General features: G+C 35.1%; 1 protein-coding gene across 1 annotated transcript; it reads left to right on the top strand.

Moving 5' to 3' along the window:
* Positions 1-211: 211 nt before the first annotated feature.
* LOC110865643 (zinc finger BED domain-containing protein DAYSLEEPER) lies at positions 212-6,388 on the top strand. Its single transcript, XM_022114971.2, has 2 exons — positions 212-398; positions 4,083-6,388. Exon 2 carries the CDS (start codon positions 4,104-4,106, stop codon positions 6,141-6,143), a length of 2,040 nt encoding a protein of 679 aa, XP_021970663.1. The 5' UTR covers positions 212-398; positions 4,083-4,103; the 3' UTR covers positions 6,144-6,388.
* Positions 6,389-11,597: the final 5,209 nt, after the last annotated feature.

Raw genomic sequence — 11,597 nt, 5'->3', positions numbered from 1 at the left:
TTAAAGTCTGGTCTTATTAAAAAATCAAACATAAGGTCCCGAACAGTACCTATTACCTAACCATGCTTCTTTAGTAAACGGTAACCATGTGGTTCACTGGGCTGCACCACACACCTCTCTCTCTCTCCACCCACACCCTCCCTATGGTCCAGTTGAGTTCACTTTTCACATAACACATAATGACACCATCTTACACGCTGGAAATTGAGTGGATCTGAAAGTCCATATCCAATACACTTTTATATTTTCCACCAAACTCTTATTATTATTAATTCCTCTACAAACCCCAACACAAAAAGTCCAATTCAATTATCGGGTTCAAGCCCAATCTTCTCTCTCCTCTTTCTCTCTCTCTTCCTGGATCTCGATTTCTCTCCTTCGAATTACATCTGTTGCAGGTATTTCTTTCTCTCGATCGCTTATTTCCATTCTGATCTTCGCGATTATTAGTTTGTAGTGCTTTAAATTTTCATTTTTGATCTCATCTGGTTGTAGTTGCATGTTTCTGTTGGATTTCAAAGTTTCAAAACACAAAAATACACAAAGATAAACTCACGAATAGGAAACTTATTTTACTGCTTCAAACCCACACTTTTATTCATTGCAACACCAAACATATATACACACATTTAGCTACATACAAATGAGTAAAACTAACCATGACTGAACACCAATATTTGACCAAATAAAACATAAAAACCATGTGACATAAATAACTTTTCTGCTGATTCGTTTGACCCGTATCCGATTACGAAGCTCCATTTCCGGTACCCTAAAACCCATATTAAAACCCGTCAAGATTAACCTACACTCACCCCCTTAATCTTGACAAGTTTCTTCATTCTTTCTTGCTCGTCATGCTAAACGAACCGCACGGATCGGGTTTCTTGCTTAAACTTGCTTCATGCCTTAATCAGTTCATGAAGATCCGACTTGACTCCAGTATTGCTCTTGTGTTGCTTTCTTCTTTATCGCAACTAAGTTTTTTTTTTTTAATTCACCTGCTACTCGTTGCTTCCTTCCATCCTTCAAATTAAATATAGACACAAACCAACTTGCTTGGTTGCTTCCCCACCTTTTTACTCCATCCTAACAACCCCTTTTTTAAATGATATTCGATTTGTAAATTCATTTCAAATTTGGATTTGCATTAAAAGTCTCAAGACTTATCCAAGACCAATTAATTTCCAAATTTATCTCAACTTGCACCGACCCATTATAATGTATCATGAACGAATTTAAAATTCATGAAACATTTCAATAATCTCATGCAATACCAATCTTTCACAAAACCTCCTGTTGACAAAAACACAATTACCTCCTTGGCTATTTTCGAACATGTCTCACAAAGATGCAGTTCGCCTTCTTTTTCTTAAACGGCTTCACAAGAACCTCACACAGGTCTCGGTAGTCTTCACACAATTTTCTTCCCTCGATCACAAAGATCTGACTTTGCTGGATCACACAGTTCCTCCTCCTTGATCGAATCACACAGCACCACTTAGGTTTTCGATCGGCTACACAGGTTGCTCACACACTACTGCTCCTTCTTGATCTTCTTTAAGCCACATAGGTAGTCTCTACCTGAATTGCTGAACCACACAGGTTCTTGTCTCCAATGCCACTCACATAGAGTTTTTTTTTCGACCACACAACTTCGGTTCTTTCTCTAAACCGCACCACCGGGTTTTCTTCTCTTGATCACAAAGATCTCCTTTCTCACGGCTGCCACACACAGAGCAGGTATGTTTTTGATCACACAGATCGTCTTCTTCCTCCTCTTCTATCGGCTCACTAAGAACCGATCGATTCACGTAGAACTTTCTTCATACGGCTTACACAGAACCCTTCTACGATCACTTAGGTCGTCTTTTTCGATGCATCCGCCCGGCTCACTCAGAACCGTATTCAGTTCACTAAGAACCTCTCCTTTTCAAGTCTCGATTTCTTCTCCACATCGCTCACTTAGAACCATGTTCAGTTCACACGGAACCTCCGCTACTGTCTCAAAACTCAACACTCTTCAGTGAATTGATTCTCTCTTCTCATTCTTGCAGTTTAGAGGGCTGCTCCCTTCTTCTCCGAAAATCGACTCTCAAACCTGCCCTCTTTCTAAACCTCACTAAACCCACGGTATGAGCCTGGTGCTCTGATACCAATTGTTGGATTTCAAAGTTTCAAAACACAAAAATACACAAAGATAAACTCACGAATAGGAAACTTATTTTACTGCTTCAAACCCACACTTTTATTCATTGCAACACCAAACATATATACACACATTTAGCTACATACAAATGAGTAAAACTAACCATGACTGAACACCAATATTTGACCAAATAAAACATAAAAACCATGTGACATAAATAACTTTTCTGCTGATTCGTTTGACCCGTATCCGATTACGAAGCTCCATTTCCGGTACCCTAAAACCCATATTAAAACCCGTCAAGATTAACCTACAGTTTCTCAACTTGTTGCTTTTGTTGTTGAATTTGTTGTTTAAATTTTAATAGGTAGAAGATGATTAACTATTACTTTTGAAGATGTGTTTGTCTGGGCTTTTGTTGTTGAATTTGTTTAAAATTTATGTCTGTTTATTCATCGATAATACTAATGTTAATATTAACAATCAGTGTTGTTTTAAAGATGTGTTTGTCTGGGCTTGAATATTGAGTTCTTGTTTTGTTTTTTGAAGCCCAAATATTGATTTTGAAATAAAAATATTGTAGATCTAGTTTTTGGAGGTAGGTGTTTAGCCCATGGATTGGAGACTTCAATATTTTACTTTTGAGTTCGATCTATAAAAAATAATAAAAATTATTGTGTTTTTTTTTATTTTATTAATTTGTGTATAATTATGATGATGGTAACATGGACTGCAAAAGTTGGTCCAAATATTCAAGCGGCATTTTTAAATATACCATATTTTTTTACAGAATTTTTTATTATATTTATGAGATATAATTTTAAAATGTAAGTAGAACCCAAACGGTAAAATAGTCGTATCATAAGTTGTATTTTGAGAAACACATAAACATAAAATTATAAGTGGTTCGATGAAACTATTATTTTTATTACATGATTTAAGAAGTATAAATGAAACTGAGCCAAAGATCTATACACTAATATATAATTATATAGTACTTAAATTAATATAATTAAATTGTGAGTAGCCACTTTTGCGAGTTCAAAAATGAAACTTTTTGTATCTGGATCCCTGAGGTTTCATTTTTGTGGCCATTTTCATTCAATTGACACACTGGGTTAGAATTTTCTGTTATCTTCCCCACTTTTTGTCGTTTTTTTCGTTTAAATGAAGGGTATAATCGTCATTTAATGCCATATTATATTTAATTAAATGATGAAAACAATAAAAAAAAGGGAAGATGTAACAAAAAATTGTAACCCAGTTTGCCAATTGGATGAAAATGACAACAAAAATGAAAACTTAGAAACCCAGATACAAAAGGTTTATTTTTGGACTGAACTAGCAAAAGTGGCCTAAATACCATCTTGCATTTTACTCTTAAATTGTTGATGACGTTTGGCATTTCTTTTCACCAAACTATATTTATTTTAACAAAATTGACCGTTTATAGTAATTATTTCGGGAATAAATATAGTTTACGCATCATAACATCTTACTTCCAATTTGTTGTAACCCAAAAATCGTATGACAGAACCGAAAATGACTACTGTTTTCACAGGTTAATCTTTTACTTCTTGCATATTGCTACACTAAAATTATAATTATAAATATACATTTAAAACAAAAATTTCTACAAAAAAGTTGCGTTTGACCTAAAACAAATTTGTCTTTTGACTTTAAGTTTTGACATCAAAATACTCAATCAATTTAACTTATAACATGAAATACATTTTTTTAATATTTCATAAAGATAAATGTGGTCAACTTGCAAACCCATAAAGTTGACACGAACGTTACCCGTTTAGCTAAACATGTTCGCATATTTAGCCAGAAACTGACCCGAACTTGCTTAGCTAAAAATCCACACTTGCGAATATTATGTTAGGTTCATAGTGTCGGAAATTTTCACATTGTATTTTGTGTTAACCAGGTCTGTTGTTCTTCATTCAAGATGGACATGATTCCTACTGAGAATAATGCACTGGTTGACATGGAAATGCCCCTTGACCCGGTGTATATTGCAGTCGAAACAGACAATGTCGAGACACCGCCCAGCAAACGTCGAAAAAAGAAGTCAATGGTGTGGGAATACTTCACCATCGAAACCGTTAGTCCAGGCTGCAGACGAGCCTGCTGCAAGCAATGCAAGCAGTCGTTTGCATACAGCACGGGTTCCAAAGTCGCCGGCACCAGCCACCTGAAACGCCACATTGCCAAAGGCGGTTGCCCGGTTGCGCTTCGAAATCAACAGGACCCGTCAACACCGTTCATCACACCTTCAAAGTTATCCTACGAGGCTGCTGGTCACACCAATGGTCAAAGTCAAACCACTGATCCACCTAAGCGGCGTTATCGAACCGCTAGTGTTCCTTATGCCGCATTTGACTCTGAACGGTGTCGCCAGGAGATAGCCCGGATGATCATACTGCATGACTACCCACTCCACATTGTCGAGCATCCCGGGTTTGTCGGTTTTGTGCGAAACCTTCAGCCGAATTTCAATACGGTTAATTTCAGTACGGTTCAAGGAGACTGCGTAGCAACTTATCTTAAGGAAAAGCAGAGTGTTCAGAATCTGATTGACGAGATGCCGGGTCAGATTTGCCTCACACTTGACCTCTGGAATTCATGCCAGACAACGGGTTACGTTTTCGTAACGGGTCAGTTTGTCGATAGCGAGTGGAAAATGCATCGAAAGCTACTAAACGTTGTGATGGAGCCGTTTCCCGAGTCCGATTCGGCTTTCAGCCATGCGGTATCTTCCTGCTTATCGGATTGGAACATGGAGGGACGGTTGTTTTCGATCACGATCAACCAAAAGTTGAGTGAAATCGGGATTAGTAGTCTTAGAAGTTTGCTTTCGGAGAAAAACCCGAATATCCTCGGTGGTCGGTTGTTGGTGGATCGATGTCTTGCTCGTTCGTTAAGCGATGTGACGCACGAGGCGTTTAACGTCTGTCGAGAAACGGTCAACAAAGTCAGAGACTGCGCGAAGTATGTCAAAACGTCGGAGGAGCTAGAAGAGAAGTTTCTTGAACTCAAGCAACAACTCCAAGTACCGAGCACGAAAACGCTAGCGCTCGATGATCAAACCCGTTGGAATACCACTTACGAGATGTTATTAGCGGCTTCCGAGTTGAAAGAAGTATTTTTGTCTCTAGATACATCCGATCCCGATTACCCGAAATCACCCACGGGTGAAGAATGGAAGCAGGTCGAGAATCTGTGCGCGTGTTTGAAGCTGCTTTTCGACACCGCAAATCTACTAACATCACCTACTCTATCGACAACAAACACGTTTTTCCATGAAGTGTGGAAGATCCAGCTGGAGTTGAACCGTTCAGCCACAAGCGAAGATGTCGGCATCAGCACCATTGCCAAGCCGATGAAAGCGAGTTTCGATACCTACTGGCAAAACTGTTGTTTGATCTTAGCAATATCCGTGGTTATGGACCCACGGTTTAAAATGAAGCTGGTGGAGTTCAGTTTCACAAAGATTTACGGGGACGAGGCTGTGAGTTATATTAAGCTGGTGGATGAAGGGATACACCAGATGTTTCTCGAGTACGTTGGCGGATTAGACGGAAACGTTAAACAAGAGGATGTAGCGGGACTCGGGCTTACTGATTTCGACATGTATATCATGGAAAAAACAAGTCAACAGTCGAAGTCGGAACTGGATCAGTACTTGGAGGAGTCTCTTTTACCGCGGGTTCATGAGTTTGATGTTATGGGTTGGTGGAAACTGAATAAGGTTAAGTACCCGACGCTCTCGAAGCTGGCTCGTGATATTTTGACTGTTCCTGTGTCGGCGGTGGCTCCTGAGTTGGTTTTCGAGTCGGGGATCAAGGAGATGGACCGTTATCGGTGTTCTTTGAGACCGGAAACCGTTGAGGCGATTGTGTGTGCAAAGGACTGGCTTGTGGGTGGGGGTGGGGGTGATTCTGTTGACATGATGAAGGGTTTGGTGAAGATGGAATTTCCCATATGATGTGTGTATGGTTATGGTTGTAGTTTGTACACTTGAGTTTGTTGGTTGTATTTATTTTTATTATTGGTGGTGTTTTGATGAGTGTTTGGGCAATTGGGCCTGCTTCTGTTTAACCCAGTAACCCACTCAACAACATATGCCATTTAGGGTTCTTTTTTTTTTTTTTTTTTTCTGAGTATGAAATAATTGAGAAATTGTAGAACAATTAAGTTATCTTCAAGAAATTTGAGAAATGGTCTTAATGATGTTAAACTGTTTTACCAAGTGTATCCATGTAGATGAGTTGAATTCGAGTTTTTCTAACCTGAGGTCGACTTGTTTCAAGCTCTACGTGTCAAGCTTGAGCTCGGTTTATAAGTAATTTGAGAAAGCCTACATATTCTTGAAAAAGCTTTTTGGTTTTGCGAACCTACATTGTTTCGAAAATAACAAAAAACAATTATGTATTATTTGTGGCTCAAAAGCTTGCGATGACCCCTGTTATTTGGTGGTAAGCGTCGGTTGGTTCCATGTAATACACTAGTTCGGATTAATCGACCAGTTATAAAAAAAATCCCAAGTTAGCTCAAATTTAAAGCGACCCTTGCATAAAATTATATAATGAATTTGAGATTTTATATACAGTTTTTACATTCAGCCATTTAATTTAAATAAAATTATAACTAAAAGAGTAAAATGCCAAAATCGTACCTAAAGTTTGGACACTTTTGCCTGTTACATCCAAAATAATCACTTTTTTTTTTATAAATGGGCCCCTAACGTTTCATTTTTATAAAAATCACTAACTCAGTTAAAATGTATTGTAACTCAGGGATATTTTGGCAATTCCGTTAACTCGGGGATGATTCTGGCAATTTATCAAGTTAAAATGTTTATCGCTAATTCGTTAACAAAATTGTCCCTCAGTTAACCATACATTTTAACTGGGTTTGTGATTTGGATGGAAATAACAACGAAAATAAAACATTAGGAATTCAATTAAAAAAAAAAGAAAAGAAAAAAAAAATCTTATTTTGGATGTAACAGGTAAAAGTGTCCAAACCTAAGGAAAATTTTGGCATTTTACTCTAAACTAAAACCTTTCAATTTGATTTAAATTTAAAACAACTCCAGAGTTATCTCACAAATAGAGTAGACAAGTGATGTGTTTTATTGTTGGTTAACTAAATTTATTTATATCTTATTTTGATCGATTTGCAGGCGTTTTCTCTTAAGTAAATATTAATTGTTATGACCGGATTTACTTGTACTCAACTTCTTTTGAACGAATCCAACTTTTGTAGAGTCACCTAAAAGTTTAGATTCGTCACTGGTAATGGTTCAAAGGGTCGTGAACTTGTTTTAATCGGACCCATACATTTTGAAACAAAACAAAGACACTACCAAAACGTCAATATATAAACCAAAACATTGTTTCTCTTCGGTTAGACATGAAGGAGCACTCAAGGGAACTATCGTAGCCCTGACCAATCCCATATTATCATGTCAATTCTACACCCAATGTACCCTATAACCACAAAACAATGACGGTGTCTACCCACAAGTATACTGAAGCATGGACCTCACTCTTTTACTCCACCCATCAATCACACAACCTTAAACACCCCATCCTTCATACTTTTACACTACCCTAGCGCTAGTAAGTACACATGTGACCGGAACCCGCATGGCGTACCCTAGGGGGTGACAACTGTGTTACTATACGGGTACCTTATCTATATACTCCTACCCGTGAAGTGCCCCAACCACCCTTATCCTATCCTACTTCTAATAAATAATTTTAGATAAAGTCAAGTAACAACGTCCCATCCTCTCTCAAAAATTTCTATATTTTTCCTACAATAAATTCAATTGTAAATTCCTAGGTATTTAAAATTTGAATCTATCATTAATTTTTATAACCATAAATATCTTTAGTTTACCAAATAATCAAACCCCCATAAATAATATTTTAAAATTATACCCATGGCATTATAGCCTAGTGGTATTTTGGTGGTGGGATAAGACTTATGACCATTAGGTCATGGCTTCGATTCTCACAAAGGGGGTTTTTCCCAGATTTATTGGGTTTCCTCCTGAATTGGTGTATAGGCATTATTGCTTAGTGGAGATGGATATGATCGGGTGGTTCTACTGGTGGCACGATGATACTTCAGTGGTCCGTCAGTAATTCAAATTTGCCGTTCAAAAAAAAAAAGAGTAAATTACTTTTTGAGACCCTGTGTTTTAGTGGTTTTAACCACTTGAGTCCAAAATCAAAAAGTTTAACGCCCTGAGTCCCTAGCCATTTATTTTATAACGTTTTGAGTTCAATTTTGTTCATTTTATAACGATTTGAGTCCAAATAAGGTTAAAATTTGGACTCAAATGGTTAAAGAAAATGGTTATAGGGACCCAGGTCGTTAAACTTTTTGATTTTGGACTCAACTAGTTAAAACCACTAAAACACAGGGACTCAAAAAGTAATTTACCCAAAAAAAATATTTTAAAATTATACATATTATACATATTAATTTAAATTTGTGATGAATAGTGTTTTGATTTTTTTTAAATATTCTTTTTGAGTTTTTTTAATAAAAGACTATTTATCATTTAGTTTATTTTTTAAATACCTTGCTCATGTTAGTTTTTCTAATCTAACTATGTAACTATACTTTTTAAACATTGTGGTACAGTATTTCATGAAAATTGATATTGTGCCGCTATCATACTCAAATAGAACTGGAATAGACGATGTGTATTTACTTTTTTTTTAATTCAAAACAACATATTTTTTTGTATTGTATATTATACGAGTGCCGATAACAATATTAAAAATGTATTTTTTTTATTGTAAACTATACGAGTCTCGATATGTGACGCATCTAATCGATTTCGACCAAATAACAATGGTATCGATATCGGCAATATTAGAAACCAGTATTCGTTTTTAAGGTTTTTGATTGATATAAAAGATATGTCGATATCCTTTTGAGCATATCGCGACTTTATTTCTTTAGTTTTCTCTTTCAGTTATTATAGCGAGTGTCGATATTGAAACATGAATAGTAACTTTATTTTTATAATAATATATAGTTTTTTTAATTTTTTTATTTAATATATTATATAGATATTAGTTTTTTTAATCTAACTATGTAACTATACCTTTTAAACATTGTGTTACAGTTTTTCATGAAAATGGATATCGTGCCGCTATCATGCCCAACTAGAACCAGAGCCGACGATGTGTATTTACTCTTTTTTTTTTGTATTCAAAACAAAATATTTTTTTTTGTATTGTATGTTATACGAGTGCCGATAACAATATTAAAAATGTACTTTTTATTGTAAACTATACGAGTCTCGATATGTGATGCATCTAATCGATTTCGAGCAAATAACATTGGTACCGATATCGGCAATATTAGAAACCAGTATTCATTTTTAAGGTTTTTGATTGATATAAAAGATGTGTCGATATCCTTTTGAGCATATGGCGACTTTATTTCTTTAGTTTTCTCTTTCAGTTACTATAGTGAGTGTCGGTATTGAAACGAACCCAACCGAACTGATAATAACTGAGTTACCGTCGCATAGCGCCGGGGAAAACCTACTAGTTTTAATAAATTGGAATTATAGACTAGAGGATCAAATAGAAAGTATAATATAGGGTAGGAAGGGTTTGAATGAATGAGATTGTGACATGTGACAAAATTAAAAAATAAAGAGGGAAGAGTATTTAGTCAATCTTATCTCAACTTCTTTTTTATCTTTTACTCCATCTTCAAAACCTATCATCTTTAAAACTCATCATCTTCAACCTTTTCTTCACTTTCTATTTCTATAATCACTCCCTCATAGTGCGATTTTTGTCATCAATCAATGATTAAAACACTCAATGAACGTGTGCTTTCAACTTTTTTGAAGAAATACAGTTTAATTTATATAATTTCTCATTTTTTCACTCCGGATTATGAAGCGAAACACTTGATCTTTCGATTCGATCGTTGATCAGTGTTTCTAGCATTCAAATTTCGTCAATCGTTGAAGAAATCGACTTCGATCCGTGTAAGAAATCTAAATAATTTCGTTAATCATTGCGTTTTACGATCTGGGTTTCGAATTATGTTTTAGAAAAACTCATTTTTTTTTGTGTTTTTAGTCTGTGTTTTAAAAAGAACTTTTTTTTTTGTTTTTAGTCCATTGCATTTTAGAAAATTTTTTTCTGTTTTTAGTCAATTGCGTTTTAGAAAGAACATTTTGTTTTTTATTTTTAGTCTATTGCGTTTTAGAAAGAATATTTTTTTTGTGTTTTTAGTCCATTGCATTTTAGAAAAAAAAACACAATTTTTTTGTAGTTTTTGTCCATTGCATTTTAGAGAGAACACTTTCTTTTGTGTTTTTTTTGTCAATTGCGTTTTAGAAATAACACTTTCTTTTGTGTTTTTAGTCCATTGCGTCTTAGAAAAAACACATTTTTTTTTGTTTTTTGTCCTTTGCGTTTTACACATCTGGGTTATCGAATGTTTTTTTTTTCCAAAAGTATAGCAATAGCATACTCGTTTTAAAAAGAAAAAAAACGCTTGTTTTTATGGTTCAATTTTTATAAAAAGAAAATAATGTGGTAAGAAAGAGTTATTAACGTTTTAAAAATAGAGGGGAATTATAGAAGAGAGAAATTATTCACTTGAATGGAATAGAATACCCTTAAACTAACCAACACACCTCCTTTTTGTGTTAAATTCCACCCATTTAATCTTAGCCCTTGATTACTCAATAGATGGTCAAGATTACTTCCTAACTTTTCTACCCAAATAAATTTACTAGTATATCCTGACTCCTAAATATATACAAACGATATACATATATATAGAAACGAGATCACGAGAAAACGGTTGGAAGTGTGAAAACGGTGACAATAGATCCTGGCCGAACACATGGCGTGCGATATAATCAAGGGAGGGGCTTCTTTGTCTTTTTATTTTTATTTTTCCAATGCATCTCACACATTGTTCTCATTTTTGGCATGTAGGATTTTTTGGCGTGTAGTTAAAAACAAAAACTTCTTGGCGTTTTATTGTTTTTTAGATCTGTCACCATGAATTAATCGTTTTTGTCTTACAAAGTAAATATCTTGGCATTTATGGCGTTCCCAAATTCATTATAATCGATTAATAATTCAAACATTGCAATTTTTTGGCGTTTTCTTGTTTTTTTGTAGATCTGTCGTGATGAATTAATCATTTTTGTCTTATAAAAGTAAACATCTTGGCGTCCATGACATTCCCAAATTCATTATGTACCATTAATAATTCAAACATTACAATTTTTTTTGGCATTTTCTTTGTTTTTTTTGTAGATCTATCCAGTTGAATTAATCCCTTTTGTCTTATAAAAGTAAATAAATTGGCATTCATAGCGTTCCCAAATTCATTAATAATTCAAAACATTACAACTAAGACGAAATCAAACTAA

This window comes from Helianthus annuus, chromosome 6 (assembly GCF_002127325.2).
Source record: "Helianthus annuus cultivar XRQ/B chromosome 6, HanXRQr2.0-SUNRISE, whole genome shotgun sequence".
Taxonomy (NCBI): Eukaryota; Viridiplantae; Streptophyta; class Magnoliopsida; order Asterales; family Asteraceae; genus Helianthus; species Helianthus annuus.
The sequence above is the reverse complement of the archived record's forward strand: the minus strand, read 5'-3'. Positions and strand labels throughout refer to the sequence as shown.

Coding starts and splice junctions, on each gene's coding strand:
- LOC110865643 (XM_022114971.2), top strand. CDS start 4,104: ATGGACATGATTCCTACTGAGAATAATGCACTGGTTGACATGGAAATG.